Source organism: Chenopodium quinoa, unplaced genomic scaffold, assembly GCF_001683475.1.
Source record: "Chenopodium quinoa cultivar QQ74 unplaced genomic scaffold, ASM168347v1, whole genome shotgun sequence".
Classification (NCBI taxonomy): Eukaryota; Viridiplantae; Streptophyta; class Magnoliopsida; order Caryophyllales; family Amaranthaceae; genus Chenopodium; species Chenopodium quinoa.
The window spans coordinates 287,752-306,936 of record NW_018743412.1 but is presented as its reverse complement, the minus strand read 5'-3'; the positions used below and the strand labels follow the sequence as shown (position 1 = coordinate 306,936).

Genomic DNA, 19,185 nt, shown 5'->3' with positions numbered 1-19,185 from the left:
TTGATTTAATAAAACTTATTCACTAATCGGAATGCTTAAGTCTTTTCGTGATTATTCTAGCAAAATTGCGCATATTGAATATGGCAAAATAGATAACGAAACCGCCTTCCTAAAATGGGATATTGGAAGATACTATAGATATAGTCTAAGGGTTTTGTAATTCTAAATAATGCTTAGATTTGAAATTAAGCTCAAAAAATCCGTTGTGGACTTAAGTGAAGCATTGCATGTAGGAATTAGAACGTGTATTCTCATAAAGTTAATTAAAGGTTTGATTTATGGACAATCATAAAAATTCTTATGGATAAGAAGTTTAGTGGGAGCAAGAGTCAATCTTGTAAGGTCCAACAAGAAGTTTACAAACTCTATTGTGAAATGACCATCAAATGCTAAATTCTTAGATTTGAATGGATTTTCGATAATGGACCAAGCGAAAGACGATACTTAGTACATATTGGGAACTAAGATCTATTGTATAGACTTAATAAAATGTTTAAATGAGTAAAGGAATTTACCGTGTTAAACATGAAGGACCTGAAAAGGCTTTCGACCAATATGTATAAAACTAAGTAAATGTTTGAACTAAGTATGAGCTAGGCAAATACTAAGTCAAACAAGAAAGACTCTAATAGAGAGACTTTCAACCGTATCACATAGCAAACAGTTTAGCAAGACTCGGTGAAACTGGATGAGCTAAAAGGTCACATGAATGGAATAATATTGGGAATAATTCTGCAATTGAAACCATCATGTATGCTATGATATGGAGTTGTCACTCAACTTACATGCTTAGAGCATGAGAAGCATAAAATACCATTCAATTAAAATCTAAGTAATGGATCGTTAGATTATGATCAAGAACATCCAAAGTACTTGGATAAGTAAAAGGGATGAGTTCTTGACGTATGAAAACAAATGTAATTTGAGAATTGATGTTGCAAGCACATCCTTAGCAAAGATCGGATCCTTAACAAAGAAGTCGTTCATAAGCACGAGCTAAAATGCGTCGTGACTTGAGAATGGTAACATGGACGCGCATCCATGTGTAATGTGCGGAAATTTAAGGTAAATTTCCATGATCACAAGTGATTAGGGTATCCCAAATCATTGTGAGCCGTTTGGAATGAAATCCAAGCAAAGCATCATTAGGAAGTCTACTGAAATATATGTTGAGAATATTGTTGCCTTAAAGGCAATAATAAGAAAGTTGTACAATGGAAAGTTTGTTGTCGAATGTTGATGATTGTAGGTTGTCAAGTTGAAGATCTCAAATCATGAAAATGAGTGGGAGCCATCACATGGACAATAAATCCTAAATCACATATAATCCATAACACTCTCAATTTTCATCATCTTAGTATGAAAGTGTTCGATAATGAAGATGCTAAGATTTGCAAAGTAATCATAACTAAACCTATGCAATAAGTGAACAACAACATTCACAATTGCATGAAAGAAATCAAGCATATTGAATATATGTGTGATTTCTATTAATGTATCGTCAAGAGTATTACTCTTAAAACATTTGGGGAAAACCATTTATCATAAGATGATACGTTGAAAAGTTTCATAGTGGAATAAAATTTTACTAATAAATTCCACAAACCATTTAATTGTGGTTTGGAATTAAATAATGAGTCCATTCGATTTGTGAGAATATTCAAAGCGGGGTATCAAGACCATGTCTTGGATAAAGAAACACCTGTTAAGTGAACATTGAATATTTCAATCGAAAATTATCCCTAATCAAGGTCATTTAAATGATGGACGATTAATGACCACTTGAGATTAGTGTGTAGTATGATTTATAGCACCGTTTCTTGTGCTACAGACATGATTGTCATAAATCATTTGCACAGGTATTGGTTTGGAACTATACCAGATCGACCTATGAGAATGCTTTAAGAGATTTAAAATTGTCATAAATATATTTCTCATTATAGCTATCAGAACCTTTTTCCTCGACCATGAGTATTGTAAGTTCTCTTGTTTCAGTACTAGTCCGTTTTGATGTTGTCAAACGTCTGCCGTAAATGGGGATTATAACGGCAACACTCGGGCCGGTAGGTCCTCTTAGTAAGGGAAGCTAACAATACAAGATTGGAATGTCCCCCTATTAACAATAGGGAACATGTCTTTGTTGTTTACAAGGCCTCTCGAAGAGCGAGACTGTGAAAATGCATGGCCGTGCTCAGATGGATTTTAGAAATCATCTGCTCAATGACAGTCGAACTCGGAAATCGAAAAACACTCCTTGACGTAATAAGGATGACGAAGAATCTTACCTTATAGTTCATGAAGAGACATTAAGTGACATAGGAAATGGGCTATACACTAACTGCACGTTTGTCCGGAAGGACAAGTGGGAGATTAAAAGGAATGGTATCCTTCCAACAAGTGTTTTATTCCGATAGAGGGTTCGGAATTATTAGAAAGTTAATTATTCAGTGAGGTCAAGTAATCGGAATTCCTAGGTGGAGGCCGCTTTCGATTTATAATATTAATGTATAATTAATATTACAACTTAATCTTGACTGAACCCTTCCAATCGCACCCCAATCAAATAACCGATCCGAATCGACGAATCAATCCGAAGGATTAGATGAATCATTAGAGTATTACGAACAAAGACGTCGGATATCGAGCTTAGAGCATCGAAACCGAGCGTCATAAGACAAGTCGAATTTTGAATTTGACGAGACGAGAATTCAAGCAAAAGACAAGTACGAGTTAAGTCGTAGCCTCGCATTGGCCTAGCCATGCGAGTGCTAGGCTAGCCTAGGCTACCAACTACATCGCAAGGCATGGCGCAAGCCAAGCATGCATATGCGTGCTAGGCTTGCAGGCCGAGCATGCTAGCGAGGCTGGTGCACCTGGCCGCATGAATGCTAGCAGCTGGCACATGCTAGCATGCTAGTGTGATGGGCCATGCACCATGACGAGCTTGCTAGCAGCGCATGCACGCTAGCATCGTAAGCAAGCAGCGCCGGCTAGCTGACTGGTGCCGCATGGAGCCAACATTGCTGGCGTGCTAGCATGCTTGGCCTCGCACCTAGCTACTCGCAACACGTAGCAGCTAGGCATCCCCCAACACTCGCACAACACAGCACACGTATCGCAATAGCAGCAGCCCGCATTGCGTGCGTGGCTTGCTTGTTGCGCGCATGCGAAGGCAGGCTTGCTAGCAAGCCCAACCTTGGTGCTAGGTGCCAGCAGGGCAGCCAAGGCAGGCTGCCAGCCAGCTGTGCATGGGCTTGCATCCGGTCAAAGTGGGGACCGGTCTTGGTGGCCTTGCTTGGGGAGCAAGTCGTGTTTGGTCCCCCCCCTCCTTAGTGGTCCCCACCTACCCTTGCTCACCATTTGCCACTAGGCGCTTGTTGATTCATTTGCATTTTAATTTGTTTTTGAATTAAAATAAATTGAGCAAAATGCAAGTCTCCCACAATGATGGGAAATGGGAAATCAAAACTCCCTTCCCTATAAATACCCATGTTTTGGATTTGGGAAGAAGCACTTGAGTTGAACTCAATAAGGCATCTCATTATTAGTGAGGAAACCTTTAAGTTCGTAATACTCTAGTATTTTGTTGGTCTAGCCTCGACTAACCTTCGAGGTAGAGACCGCTTGGGTCGGGTCGAGGGTGCGAGCCGTCGGAGGCCTATGCACTTGCGAAGCTAGAACTTTCAAGTAAGAGCTCGTAAGCAAGCGAAGCACGCGTCGAGGGTAAGATCGTCTTTTCTCTTTCAGTCTCTTGTTGTTTAATTATGTGATTGCATGTTTTTTTACATTAATTTGTGTGCGGGTCTTGGGCGGGTTTTATTCCGCATAGTGTCGGACACTACGAAACCTAACATTTACGACGCTCGGTTTCGACGCTCTAAGCTCGCAATCCGACGTCTTTATTCGTAATACTCTAATGACTAATTTAATCCTTCGGATTTATTCGTCGTTTCGAACGGTTACTCGATTGGGTGTGACCCGAAGGGTTCAGTCAAGATTAAGCTGTAATATTATTTACGCATTAGTATTACTAATCGGAAGTGGCCCCCATCTAGGCATTCCGATCACTTAACCTTACTGAATAATTAGCTTTCTAATAATTTTGAACCCTCTATCGGTATAATACACTTCTTCGAATGACACCATTCCTTTCAGAAATAATGAAATCGTTTATAGCATTCGGAGTAAATTGTCTATACTAAGCACAATAGCTCCTTTGTTTGTCGGTTTCAACAAGTAAGACTTGCTTGTCTTAGGATGATTCGGAATCGATCAACTTTCAAGAGTCTATCTAATAGAGCCTTAAGTATGTTCTTGTTGATGTGACATTCTAAAGATAGTCAGAACACAAGTCATATCCTTGACTTAAACCTTGTGAGTTTATATTAAGGAATTGTTTGTTTATAATCCAGCATCCTTGACTCATGGCTTAAACAACCATGCTATTCAAATAAAACCAACAACTATTGTTCTTTTACTTTGAATGTGTCATTTTGTGTGTAAACAAAACGTTTGCTGATTATGGAACACAATAACTATTATTTGTTCCAGCCTTAACTCTCAAAAGATCTTCAAATAAAGCATATGACCTTACAGCTCATGTAGCACCACTTGCTTCATTCCAAGCTCGTAAGTCAATGACTTAGCTTAACTTCATTTGTTTTGAGGTCACTTTAGAAGTGGAACTCTCAAGCAGTATCCAATACTTGTGAATATAAGTTGCTAAGTTTAACTACGATGACATGAACTCTTAGGTAGAATTGGAATCTTGAAATATTTTTCTTTGTTCCTTATTTCCTATATTTCTTATCATACATTATCTCATAACTTTGAGAACCTTTTCTTTAAGTGTTTTGACTTTTATACTTTGTTAGGCATAATTAAGCATCCAATGCGCAGTGAAACAAATTTCTTTTCTTTTAATTTGTGCTTGAATTATTACATTAATGAGTCCTACTCGTTAGTGTATAAATCGAAAAGATATGTCGGTTATCAACTATTGACAAATTGAGTTTTCAACTCAATACTTCATGTTTATCAAAACTACCTAGTATTTTGAATACGTGATGTCCAACCGTCCTTTTAGACTTAGCTATAAAAGTCATTTATGAGAAGTTGTATTTTAGAAAGGCCTTTTCTATCTTTGAGAACCACTCTCAAAAGATTTCCTTTACCAATCGTTGGAAATATTATAATTGGAATCAGAATTCTACAAATATAAGTGCAAAGTATAAACATTTATCAAGATAACATAATAAGCTTTGAAATACATGCAAATTAACAATTTCAATTAACTTATTAACGTTCTATTCACACATTTATATATTTGTCCCAATTAAGCGAGAATAAAACGATTCCAAGATCCCAAAAATCAATAATTGATTAAGCATGCGTTGGCTTGTCTTAATACTTATTATTTTAAGGTAAGCATTTTAATTACTAATAGCTCTAAGCTATTCTTGATTTGATAAGTCGTCGCATCTAATACTTTCTTGACGATTATCTCCTTTGCCACGACATCTAAGGACTCCGTACTGATATCGTTGAGTTTAACCAAAACTAACGCGTATACCTAATATATTTCACTTCCCTAGGCAAGTAGTAATGCCTTGCTATGGCATAGTCCATTACTATTCCCAAAGTGTCGGCAAGTGTCATTTTGGAATGGCAATTTCAACTCAATATTCTTTGGGACTTAGGGTTTCTATGTTGGTTGATTTAAGTGAACTAAATTAATCATTCAACATTCGGAATCCTAAACATGCATCTAACATCATCATATATAAGCATTATATAAAAAGATAATTAAACACGCATGGCAAACTAGCATGACCTCTTGAATCTCGAAGCATCCAATCTTCAAGGTCACCATCACTTCTTTTTGGCTCCGTCTTCTCAGAAATGCCATCTTTAGACTTCACAATCAAGCATGAAACTACTAGAAACTAGGAGTAATCTAAATAATCTAAGTACAAAAATACATAACGGAACGCAATCCGTATTTACTATCCTAGTCGGGCCATACTAGTTGCCTTTTGTAAAAACCTGCATAAGAACATTTATAATATTTTAGTCACCTATTCATTTCTAAAGTGAATGGCCCATGCATTTTACAAACAATACGAGCAGTAATACAAAACTTTGTACTAGTTACTAACTTAGTCAGTTAATTCGATTAACACCCCTACTTAAAGCTTAACGAGCCCAAGACCAATAAACAAAGCTCCCACTAAATTCCACATCCAACTTAATTAAATTAATCCAATTAAAATTAATTAAGCCAACCGAGCCAAATTTTGTCAAAAAATATGTAAGTACATCAAAAACCGAGGCCTAACCTCATTTTAAATAAAATCTCAAAACCGAGCCAAGTGCCTAGCTCCCAAGGTAAGGGCTAGGGGCTGCTAGGCACCCTAGCATGGCTTACGTGCGTGGCAGGCTGCATGAGCCTAGCAGCGCATCAAGGCAGCCGTAAGCACCGCAGTCGCAAAGCATGCCTAGCATGCTTGTGTGCAGCTGTTGATGCTAGCAGCGCTCCTTGCGCGCTAGTGCTCGCAGCATGTGCTGCTTGGAAGTCTACTCCGTAGCACACGCAGCAGCCTTCCACACCCTATGCTTACACACATCAGTGCACACACCGCACCACACCCTCGTTCAGCAGCTTAACGCAGCTGTGCGAACAGCCCTGCTAGCCAAGGCTTGCACCGAGGTTCCATGCCTCGATTTTGGGGTATGCCTCGGGATTTTCAATCCCTAATTTTTGTGTGACCTTTAATTAATTCCAAATTGAATTTTATAATTAACATTTGAGCAATTTTGAATTAAAACAAGTCTAACTTAATTAATCCAAGTTTAGTGCAAAAACTAAAATTATTTCCAAGAACCATTCTTTAATAATTTGAGGTCATTTTGATACAATCAAAAATGAAAAGGCATACTACATAATTAAATTAACTCATCCAATGATTAAAATAATTATGTATTTGACAAAATTAGTTGAATAAATAAATCAAGTATCTAATGAAAAATAATTTATCAACCAAATACTCATGCATTTTTGAGTATTTCAACCTTCAAAATGAAGAATAATATTCAAGCACGCATATGAGCATTCATGATTTTAATCAACTTCCAAAATGATTAAAACTCAAAATATGCTCACTTTGGGTTTTATCAAGTCAAGATTCAACCAATAAACCATTAAAGATTTAATTTTTGACTATTTTAAGGGTTCAAAAATCATATTTAACATAAACTCATACATTTCAAGCAATCTAATTGCTTGAATGAACAATTTACAAGTTTATGTAAATTTTAGAGCTATCCAAATTAAGTAACCAAATCATATCAAAAACATGCTTAATAAGGAAGATAATTACAGTAGATTAATTCTATAATCAATCACATTATCCAACAATTACATGTCATAATTAATCAAGGTTCAAAGATTTAAAATTTTTGTTTTAAACGAAAAACCTTTCGAAAAACATGATTTTGGGTAGATTTGGGCCTCTAGAAGCCATTTTTTTTAATCACTAAGTAGGTAAAGGTTGATTTAGAACATCGATTCCACCCAAAAATCACTATTTTTGAGTCGAAATCTGGTTTCGTAGTCATAAATTAGCAATAAAACAATTTTATCTAATAAAATCGAGATCCTAATCTAATTAGGTTGCTAATCCAGTTTTTTAATTCCATTTTATACCACCTTAATTAATTTTTAGTTGTAAAAATTAAATGCAAGAGGCTCGTGATACCGCTGTTGGGTTTTACGATGCGTGAGCACCGTGCGGAACCAGAACCCGCCCGGACAGCAAGCATAATTAATACAACTAAACAAACAAACATGCAATTAATAAAGCGATAAACTTATAAAGAGGGAGAGAGAGAAAGTAGGGAAAAGACATTTTTACCCTCGTAGTGTGCTTCACACGAACCCGAGTACGACCTTCGAAAAACTCAAGACACGCACGACCGAATCCTTTTACATAGCACACCCACACACCCGAATAAGGTTCCTACCTCATAGCTTAGACGAGGCTAAAGCAAAACTTGAGTTTTACGAACTTAAAGGTTTTCTCACGCTTTGGGAGATTCCTTATTAAGTTCAACTCAAAAGTGTAAATTTCCCAACTCCCAAAGTTGGTATTTATAGGCAAAGCACTCCCAAAAACCTCAATCATCTTTCCATATGGGAGAGTTGATAAAATGAGAAAATAAGCAATTAATTTAATTCTAAATTAAATTAAATAAGCTAATCAATAAGTAAACAACAAGTGACAACTAGAGAGAGAGGGTAGGTGAGGACCACATGCTCCCCACATTCCCCAAGCAATACCCTTCCCCCAAACCAGCCCTAACCCTAAATGGCGCCAGCTTGCGGCCTGCCTTGAGCACCAAGGTCGCCCTGCTGACGACCTAGTCCCTTAGATGGGCCTGACAGTGGCCCATGGCTAGCTGCCCACACGCGCAGGCCTCGCATGGCTATGCGGGCTGCTGTGTGTGGCTGCCTTGTTGCGGGCTGGCTAGCGCTAGGAACAGCTAGCGAGGCCCAGCACGCTAGCGTGCGGCTGGCCTTGCTAGCACGCAAGCTTGGCCAGCAAGCCCCAGCCAGCACACGCATAAGGCTGCTGGGTTTGCGACCTAGCTTGCGCTTAGGCTAGCAACCCTTGGTAGCCTAGCCCTCGCATGGCTAGGCCAATGCGAGGCTACGACTATGCACGTTGACTTGTTATTTGACTTATTTATTGTCTCGTCATTTCCTAGAATTGACTCGACGTTCAACGCTCTAAGCTCGAAACCCGACGTCTTAGTTCGTAAAATCCTTGTCGACGTATTTAATCCTTCGGATTAATTCGTCACCTTTGTTCGGTTACACGATTGGGTGTGACCCATAGGGTTCAGTCAAGAGCAAGCTGTAAGATTAATTATACATTAATCTTATTGATCGGAAGCGCCCTCCAGCTAGGCATTCCAATCACTAGACTTCACTGAATTATTAGCTTTCCTAATTAATTTTGAACCCTCTATCGGAATACAATTGTTTGAAGGACACCATTGCTTTCATTCACTTCTAAAGTGAATGGCCCATGCAATTTTTACAAATAATACGAGCAATAATATAAAACTTGTGTCAAACAATCGAGCACTAGTTACTAACTTAGGTTGTTAATCCGATAAACATGCCTGACTAAAACTAGTCAAGTGTTTATTCCAATTGTGTGAACTTACACAATAGTACGCATAATTAAAGCTTAACGAGCTCAAAACCGATTAATGAAACTCCCACTAAAATCCACATCCATCTTAATTAAATTAATCCAATTAAATTTAATTAAGCACATCGAGTCAAATTTTGTTAAGAATTACGTAAATATGTCAAAAAACTGAGGCCCTAGCCTCGTTTTCAAACAAAATCGCAAATGCAAGCATAGGTCAAGGCCTAGCTCCCAAGCCAAGGTCGGGTGCTCCTAGGCCGCCTAGCCGAACAGCCTTGTTGGCGATCAGGCTGGGTGTTGCCTAGCAGCCCTAGGAGCCTTGCTAGCAAGTGTTGGCCTCACAAGCACAACAGCCTTGCTAGCAGCGTGCTTGGTGCGTGTTAGTGCTAGCAATAGGCGCTGCTAGGCAGCCCTGCTATGCAGGCTGGGTGATGCCTAGCAGCCCCTGCCCTTGTGGCACACACTCGCACACAATCCCTCCCGCACCCTTGCTCGCATACACATGCACACACCCGCAAGCATCTCCCGGTCAGCAGCTTAACATGGCTGCGGGAGCAACCCTACTGGTCGAGGGTTGCACCGAGGCACCATGCCTCGATTTTTTGGGGTGTGCCTTGGGATTTTCAATCCCAAAAATTCATGTGACATTGTTTAATTCTAAATCCAATTTTGAATTAAACTTTCAGCAATTTTGAATTAATATTAAGTCCGACTTATTTACCCAAATAAAGTGCGATAACCAAAATTATTTCCAAGAACCATTCTTTAATAATTTTAGGTCAATTTGATATAATAAAAAATTAAGGGAAAACAACATAATTAAATTAACTCATCCAATGATCAAAACTAATTATGAGTTTGACAAAACTAATTGAATAAATTAATTAACCATCTAATGAGAATAATTTATTTAACCAACACTCATACATGTTTGAATATTTCAACCATCCAATGAAGAATAATATTCAAGTATAAATGTGAATATTCATGATTTTAATCGATTTCCAAAATCATTAAAATTTAAAGTATGTTCACTTTGGATTTTAGCAAGTCAAGATTCGAGTGCATATCAGCGCATAGCACCTATTGACAAACGAAGTGTATAGGAGGGCAGAAGCATAATTTACCAGGCATTAGAAAACTTGAATATTCCACTTAATTGTGCTAGTGATACATTTGATACTCCGAAAATGTACCACAGAAATCACATTAGTACATTTAATCAAAGTGGTACGTACATTTTGTGCTTTGAATTGTACCACTAGAAAACCAGTGTTATCCTATACGCTTTCTAAGAACATAGGTGCTATGCGCTGATACTTTTCCTCAAGATTCAATCAATAAACCATTAAAGATTCAATCTTTGACTATTTTAAGGAGTTTTGAATAAACCATTAAAGTGTATTACTATGATAGGTTTGGTCATCTATTAGAGTACGGTCACTTGGGATTTGAGTGTATTTTGATGATCAATAATTTCCAAAGGGTGCATCTCCGTTATGAAGGTGTTTTTGTCTACTACACAAATTGTAGGAAGGTTGGTTATATACGCGTTTACACTGACAAGTTGATCCCAGAGTGGCTTCACAAGTTGATCCTAAAGTGGCTTCAAGAGAGGTGGGATAAGAAAAAGGGGACTTGGGTATCCATTGCCTAGGTTATATACAAAGACCAGTCCCTTTGTATTCTGTATCCCACCTCAATTCTCAACATGTTTTTTTTTTTATTGATTCCATGTTTTTAACTGAATTACGTATTCTCAACAGGCATAACATGCACTTGTATACGAAGCATAATGAATTCAAAGTAGTAGAAATTTTTAAACTCAAAACTACTATCATCATTATGGGCCTTATACACTAATTTACATGTAAGATCTGTGTAATAAGACACATATCAATAGTCTAATCACCATTAACACTTGTGAAATCGACCTGTGAATTTGTGATATTAGAAGAAAGCATATAATGTAGGTAGAGAAATATATGTCCATGGCCGTGAGCAAATGAGGGTACAAAGGTCACTAATTTTAGTCTATGGGAACGAACAACAATATTTAATTGACAACGAACAACATACATCCACGACACAACCACATAAGTGATGCAGCGATCAAATCCCAATAGATAAACGACAAAACCCAGTCAGTATAACAATAACTTCAGTCTACAGAGTAACAAATTCAGACATTGCAACAACAAATCAAGCTAGTATTGTGATGAACAACAAAACCCGGTTAGTAAACAATAACTTCAGTCAATAGAATAACAAATTCAGACATTGCAACAACAAATCAAGCCAGTATTGTGAAGAAGCAAATCAGCCTCTCAATGCCCATCCCAACCTACAACATGCCTACAAGTGACTACAATTTTACACACACATTGCCACACACAGCAGTGTAGCAAGATCGAAAATGTTCAACGCCTTCAATGGACAGCATCAAATTAAACCATCCACCAAGACTCAACGGCACATGTATGCTCCTCGAAATTTGTTATGCTAGGGTGCATTTGTTAGGGATGATTCATTAATATCTCAATTTTATGGGCTTTCTACAAAAAAATGACTAGAACAAACATACACAACACTGCATAGGAGCAAAGCAAGAAACAAATTGAGCCTTGAATAAAAGTGACTCAAATAAATCACGAGTATTATGAGGGAATGGACTCGAAAGTGAAACTGCAACATATTCTTTACTATGCACTTTTATTAAACTGATTAAATGTGGAACTGAATTCTGCGATCTTGCTCTCTTTCATCTTGGTGTTTACTATTATATCTCCACATTCCTTACATTCAACATGACAATGGCATAAACAATAAAACCACCACAACATCAACAACTATAGCAACAACTCGATTTAAGATTTTTTTTATTTAAAAAAAAAAAAACAGAAAAAAAAAAAAAACAAAAACAAAACTTGTCCTTGTACTCATATACATGTATTGAAATGAATAATTTTCCCCTGAACTTATACATCAACATAACTAATTTAGTGTGGAACCTCATTCTTGCTCTCTATCACCTTGGTGTTTAATATTATAAATACAGCATTCTCTCCACATTCCTTTAACACTCACATTTAACATGATAACGGCATATACAATAACAACACAACATCAACAACTATATCATCGACTAGATTAAAAGAAAAAAAAACCTTGTCCTCGTACTCATAGGCATGCCTTGAAATGAACTCATTTCCCCTAAACTTATACGAAGTACAAGATACTGGCAATTCACTAGGTTAAACTTTTTCTTGTTTTGAAAGCCTACTAATTGGTCAAGCAGAAAATACTAGCTATCGAGTACAGGCTAGCCCATCGTATATTGTACATAGTAACATATGACCATTCCGTTTCCTGATTCCTGTAGAATAATATGAATCGATTAATCTGCTACTTCATACCAACTTTAATGTCTCTTACTACAATTCTACAAAGTTTTAACATAAAATAAAATCATGAATTGGATCATGTACAATGTTTTACAAAAATTATCATGTTCATCAGCATTTCAAACATCACCCGAATAAGGACTTCACAAAATTACTCATGTTTATGAAGGAATATAATTAGGGTTACGCATTGGGAAACATAAGAAAAAAAAAATGCAAGTAATTGATAACAATGAAATCACCTCTTACTTGCAAGATTTTAAGCGGGAATTGGTTGATATTCTCAGATTCTCTCTCCTCTTAAATCATTTTACAACCTCTCTCAACATCGTATTCATCATATCAAGTTGCCCGCCTTGAGAGGAGTGAATTTGAATGGCTTAAACTCTGTTGTGCGGCTAAGGTAGATTGTTTGCTTGGAGAGGCTTCACGACGACGTAACGATAAAACCAAGCGTGACTTCCCCATTTCTATTTTTCAGTGCTATCTTTTCAATCAAAAAGTTCAATATATTTACATAATTGCCGAAGATATGCATAAGAAACCTATCTCAAGAATAGATTAGGAATACCTTTTAACTGGAATGCTGAAATCATGTAGGTAAATCAGGGATGATCTAAAGCAAATTGCTAGCAAAATAAAGAAATAGAGGATAAATTATCATTCTCCCCATTCCCCTAGCAAAACCAGTAAGAATGAATATCAACGTATAAACTAGAAAAACTTGCTCATAAATTGGCCAATCCAATATGCAACCTCTACCAAATTAAAAGATATCAGCACATTTGCGAAAATTATCAAGCAAATACTGTTGTGAATTGTTATTGCTTCTGGGGTTTCCTTTTGATATTCCTAAAAAACTATTCGCAAATAAACTGGGAAGCAAGCATTGTACATTAGTAGTTTAATAACCGAAATTCAACTTTCATACAATGTACCATATAACAACTCATCATCATGGATTTTCTTTGGTTTGTGATAGACATATAAACCTCAAAAACTAGTTCATATATGTAATATTGACCAACCCAATATGCAATCTACCAATGAAAATCAAAGGTACGCTATTCATGATTATCTAAGAACAAATTACTATTGTGATTGTTGATGACATTTGCTTTAAAGTCCTGAAATTACTCTTCACAAATGAAAATCATACCAAGTATAAAACATGGAACCAAGCCCTGAAATTATTTCATTTCTTACTGAAATTACTCATTGTACTACAATGCCATATTCAAAACTACTCATAGTCTTGTCACTAAATAACTCAATTCGATTTTCTTTCGATCTTCGATTACTTATGGTAAAACTCTCAGCACATAAACTAACACTAGAAATAAAATTAAAACATAATTAAAAATAAAACAAAAACTTGAACATGCTATGCATATAATTTCCTTAACCTCAAGCAACTAATTTTGTGACCCCATTTTCATTCTTTCATTCTCTCCCATTTGTGAAAATACCTTAGTAGCAAGCATATTTTCGTCGAAATACTTTGCATAAGGATGACCCTTTGGCACAAGCCTCTTATACTTGTCAAATTGCTTCTCTGCTTCATCCTTCTTCCTCAACAATGTGTATATAATTCCTTGACACAAATAAGGCCTAAAATCTCTAGGCTCTTCCTTCTCTAGTTCCTGATAAACCTTCAATGCCTCCACATAATTCCCTTCAATAACTCGAATTTGCGCCATCAACAGCTTAAAATCCCTCATTTCTTCATTCTTTTTCTCCTTCTTACACCTCTCTGTCGCCTCTTCAATCCTCCTTGTGACTTTCTCCATCTGCTTCACATCCGATTCGTTTTGCGAAACCGACATTACAAGACCGTGGAACGCCTCAACACGAAGCGGGTCCTTAGCTATGATCTCTTCGAAACCCGATTCCGCCATTTCCGATTCTCCCATATATGTATACATGTGACACCTCAATAATAGCCACTCAACATCCTCCGGCTCCAGCTCAATCAACCTGTTTAACACCTCCACTGCTTCTGGAAGCTTCTTGTTCTTGATTCTCGCTTCCATTAATGATTTCAATGATTCGACATCATTCGGGTTCGCCGCAACAGCTTCCTCGAGCTTCTTTTCTCTCTCCTCGCTGAAACTTACATCTTCTCCCTTCTCCGAGGTCTCCACCATAGGCGGTGCAGCTGGCTCAGCTCTTGCAGTCAACGGCCTGTAACCCAACCCAGAGAAGAAGATTGCGGTCGCAGCAACGGCAATTGAAAGAGGGGTTTTGAGGAGAGAGAAAGGGTTTAGGGTTTTAGGTTTTGCGGAAAATTTCGCATTATCAGCCATTGACGATGAATTTGGAGATGAACTAGATCTAATTTTGAATGACAACGGTTTAGAGGGGAAAGAACGAGAAAATTGGGATTTGAAGGAGATTGAAAAGATGGGTGTTGAGAAAGATGGGCGGTTATGGTAGCGGGGAGAGAGCGGCAATGGCGTCTGCTTGTAGTTGATTCTAGTAAGAGCCTCCATTGTTGATACTTGATAGCTTGAAGCTTGTTTACACTGAGATTTTTGAATTAGGGAATTGCAGAGGACAAGACAAAAGTGGAAGGGATTGAAAAACCCTCAGGCTTTCTAGATAGTGTGTTAAAATAGGGAAAGAAAAAGGGATGGTGACTGAAACAACAAGGGGCAAGTCCTATTTTCTTAAAAAATCGACTAAAATAATCCCAAATTTACCTTATTTCACCCAAAATAACTCCAAATTTAGATTATATTTTAATAATCCCAACTTTAATATGAATTTGCTTTCAATGATCCCAAGTGATCGGAAACTTATTGAAAAGGTAGTTGTTTCGGGGTTTTTGGAGTCCCTCGGGAAAGTTACAATTCCAAGAATATGCGTCGACCGTCTGTACCTACAAAACCACGGAAAACTCCGGTTGGGTGGAGTTCTGCCTCCGATGATCAAGTTAGAACGTGTTCGGATGTATAAAAGTGCGAAATGTATAAGTTTTTCTCTCGGATTCCGAGAGAATTCTGCAATTAATATTGCTCGGGTTTAGTGTGTATATTTCTGAATATGCAATAAATGAGGATTTTCCTCTATTTATAGTGTAAGAGGATCAATTCCCCTTTCATGGGTTGGAGTGCCACGTGTCACCAGAGGGTTGGTTCTCTCATAACCTCTCTGATGCTGACACCTGTCAACACGCGATTGGTCCATGTGGACAGGGGTAGTTTTACCCTAAACATTTGCCCCTCACAAGTGTGACGTGGCTTGCCACGTGGCACCTCTGACAGGTGTCATGATCTGAGAAGTTGACGTTTCATCTCCTTCTCTCTCTTCTCTTTTTTTTTTTTTTTTTTTTTTGAATTTGAATTTGGAAGGTGACGGTTCGCCTTCTAGGGTTCTTCTCTATAAGTAGAGGTCCCCCCCATCATTTCAACACTTATTCATTTTGAGAAATTTTTCTGAGAAAAGAGCTCTAAGACCGGCTGCTATTTCTTGCATAATCTTCTCTTTTCTTCACTCAACCAGCTACCGACTGAGTGCTCTTCATTCAAAACATATTAAAACCGCCTGAGGGTCTTTTGACATTCTCCTAGCTTTCAATACACCCACAGCCGGTCAAACGTCTGGGGTATCTTCAAGCAAAACTTCAGAGGAATGTCTGGGTTTTCCAACAATTTTCAATTGCTTTTCAAGAGGGTACATCTGGGCAACCGTCTGGGTATCTAGCAAGCAACACAGAAGTTTCCGGCTGCTGATCCAGATAGTCAACCTCCCCCATACTCAAAACATCTTCGAGGTATTGTCTCTACCCCTTGCAACTTCTTTGAGTTTTTTCAGTTGTATAGCTTGTAAAGAATAATGGACTCTCCCAACACACACACGACACGGCCTAGGACAGTTGTCAGCCGGTCACCGGATACGGCTGAGTCTAGGACTGGGGATACCGTTTAGGGGTGTTTGGACCACCCTTACTCTTCCACAAATCCGATCGTTTCTGTTCATGTGCAGGACAGAATGGCTCGGACGAGACGGGCGACTGTAGACCCCGACTACCGATCAAATGGCTCAGCCAATGCTCCGGCTGACCTTGTACATTATGACCATCCGGGTGTACCTAGCACACCTAGTGATGACATTTTAGAGGAGTCCGAGGATATAGACGGTAAAGAGACCGTCCAACAGTCAGACTCTAAAGAGTCTTCCTTAGAACCGGATGCCCCCCAAGGGGATGAGGAGGCGTATAAATGGCCCTCAATTAATAATCCAACAGAGGCGCACATGTCCGCTAGGGATGTTGTCACTGTGAACGCCACCTTCCCCGGATTTATAAAGAAGTGCCCGGTTGGGGATGGATGGGAGATTGTAGTACCGCTTGTGGAGGCAACCTTCGTCTGGGATGATGACTTGGATCATGCCAACGACTATTTCGGCTGCTATGAGGCGGCATTTAAAGTCGGCCTCCGGTTCCCCCTCCACAATGCAATAAAAGCCATTCTAAGAGGCTACGACCTTGGCGATTGGCAGTTAACACCCAATTCTTGGGTGAATATATTAGGATACATAGTCGCCTGCAAGATGTAGGACATCACGTCAAGTTGGGAGGTGTTTGTGCATATGCACTACCTCAGCCGTGCCCTAGGCGGCTGGAATGCGTGGTATACATTGACCACGCACCTGGAGTTCATGATGACGTTGGATAAGCCGTTAAAGTGGAGCAGTTGGAAGAGCAAGTTTCACTTAGTTTCTTCTCCATCTTTGCGTCTGAACCACCGGCTGCGACACTATAATAATCACCCAGCTCTCCTTGGAAAGAAATGCGCCCTTCCTAAAGTACCGGAAGAGGCCTGGATGCAAATAATGGAGACGAGGTTCTTCAAGAAAACCTCAATGCCTTTGGATGATGGGACTGAAATCATTGTTCCCAAGAACTGGGTCCCTCATCCGGACTGGCTAAAGGACGAGGCGTTCCTTTCCGCCTGTGGCCTTAGCACAATGTTTAGCAGACGTATGTTGATTGATAACCGACACTTTATGTCGTCTGTATCGTGCTTGAATGGCATTTGACTTTGATTTTCTTCTTTCAGAGAAAGGATTAGAGATGGTGCCTCCAAAGAAGACGCCTGCTAAATCTACTACTGCTCAGATTTGGAAGGATCAGTTGGAGAAAAAAAGGACCCAACTGGCGGCCAAGGACGATGGGGTAAGCTCCGGCTGAGCTCTTTTTATCGTCTGTATAATTCGATGTCTATTCTGATATTAACCGGTTGCTCTGTTTCTTTTTCAGACGGGGAGCAAGAATGTTCCTCGCTCCCTAACAAAAATGCTAAAAAGGCCGGGCGAGGAGCCTTCTCAACCTCCTTCCAAGACAAGGAGGGTTCCGGCTGCCCCTACCTTTTCTGGAAGGCTGCTTCTGCCTGACAGGCCAACCTTAGCAGGCAAGAGCCTGAAAGACCTTGGTTCAAACACCGAGCCGGCTGAGGTTGAGACGAGGGAGCCTGAGACGCCCTCGAGCCGGCAACTTGCTGTAGCAACCGGCTCCAATGCGGCTGGGGGTGGGGTGACCCCTCAGCCTGAAAATCAAGGTATGGCCTTCACCTGTGATATGCCCTGGCCTCTTGGGCCTATGCGAGTCAAGTCCCAAACTACCCAATCAGGGGATTCTTCAGGCAGCCGGCTGAATATAGATGCCGCCTATGCTCAATAATTAACAAATGACTCTGTTGGTGCAGATGCCTCTTCACGTTGGCCTGACCTCCAACTATATGCAAAGAGGATACTGAGTACCCTCACCCAGTCCGAGAAGGAGGCGGTGCCGGGTGTGCACCAGGTCAACATTGACCGCATCAACTCGCTACTTGCTGAGGTAATTTTCCGACTGGGGTACTTTTGTATAATTTACTCTTTTTGCCGGATGTACCAGAATTGGGAGACTAACCCTTTTCCAGCTGATTTTGCAGGTGATGCTAAGGGTAGACGGCCTCAAGGTTCCCTTAAGGAAGAAGCAAGAGGAGGTAAGAGACGCCAATAGGTGGGCGGCTGATCTCATTGACGTTACTCAATACAACACTTTAATGTATGAAAGAGAGATGAAACAGGAGGAGCTTATCAAGGAGCTCACTGCGGCTGCTGACACGGCCAACAAGAAGGCGGTTGACTTTGAGCTGCAAGTGAAAAACCTCTAGGTCGATGTCAAAGCGCTGGGGGATGACGACAAGGAGAACACCCAACTAAGGGCAGACGTCTCCCGGCTGAAGAACGAGCTGGCCTAAATGCTGGCTGGTCACAAGGCCAAGCTGGCAGCCGAGCAGGACCGACTGGTTGCTGAAAATGAGCAGGACTGCGAGGCTCGCATAAAAATGGCCTGGTCCCTCATCCACCCGGACACCGAATTGGAGTTCTTTGAGCTAAGGTACAAGTATTCCACCGAGGTGTACGATGCTCAAACTCTTGGGATTGAGAAGCCGACTCCCTTTGAGGAATGGGCTGGCATTATCGAGGAAGACCAGGAGGAGGAGCAGGCGGAAGAACGAGCGCCGGGTGAGGCTAATGAAGCCCAACCTCAGCAAACTCAAGATGCTCCTCCA

General features: G+C 39.6%; 1 protein-coding gene across 1 annotated transcript; it reads right to left on the bottom strand.

Annotated features, from left to right (window-relative positions):
• Nucleotides 1–13,785: 13,785 nt before the first annotated feature.
• LOC110739056 (protein SLOW GREEN 1, chloroplastic-like) lies at nt 13,786–15,243 on the bottom strand. Its single transcript, XM_021919508.1, has one exon. It carries the CDS (start codon nt 15,112–15,114, stop codon nt 14,038–14,040), a length of 1,077 nt encoding a protein of 358 aa, XP_021775200.1. The 5' UTR covers nt 15,115–15,243; the 3' UTR covers nt 13,786–14,037.
• Between the last annotated feature and the right edge of the window lie 3,942 nt (nt 15,244–19,185).

Bases quoted from the DNA above. Each gene is read 5' to 3' on its own strand.
- LOC110739056 (XM_021919508.1), bottom strand. From the start codon at position 15,114: ATGGAGGCTCTTACTAGAATCAACTACAAGCAGACGCCATTGCCGCTC.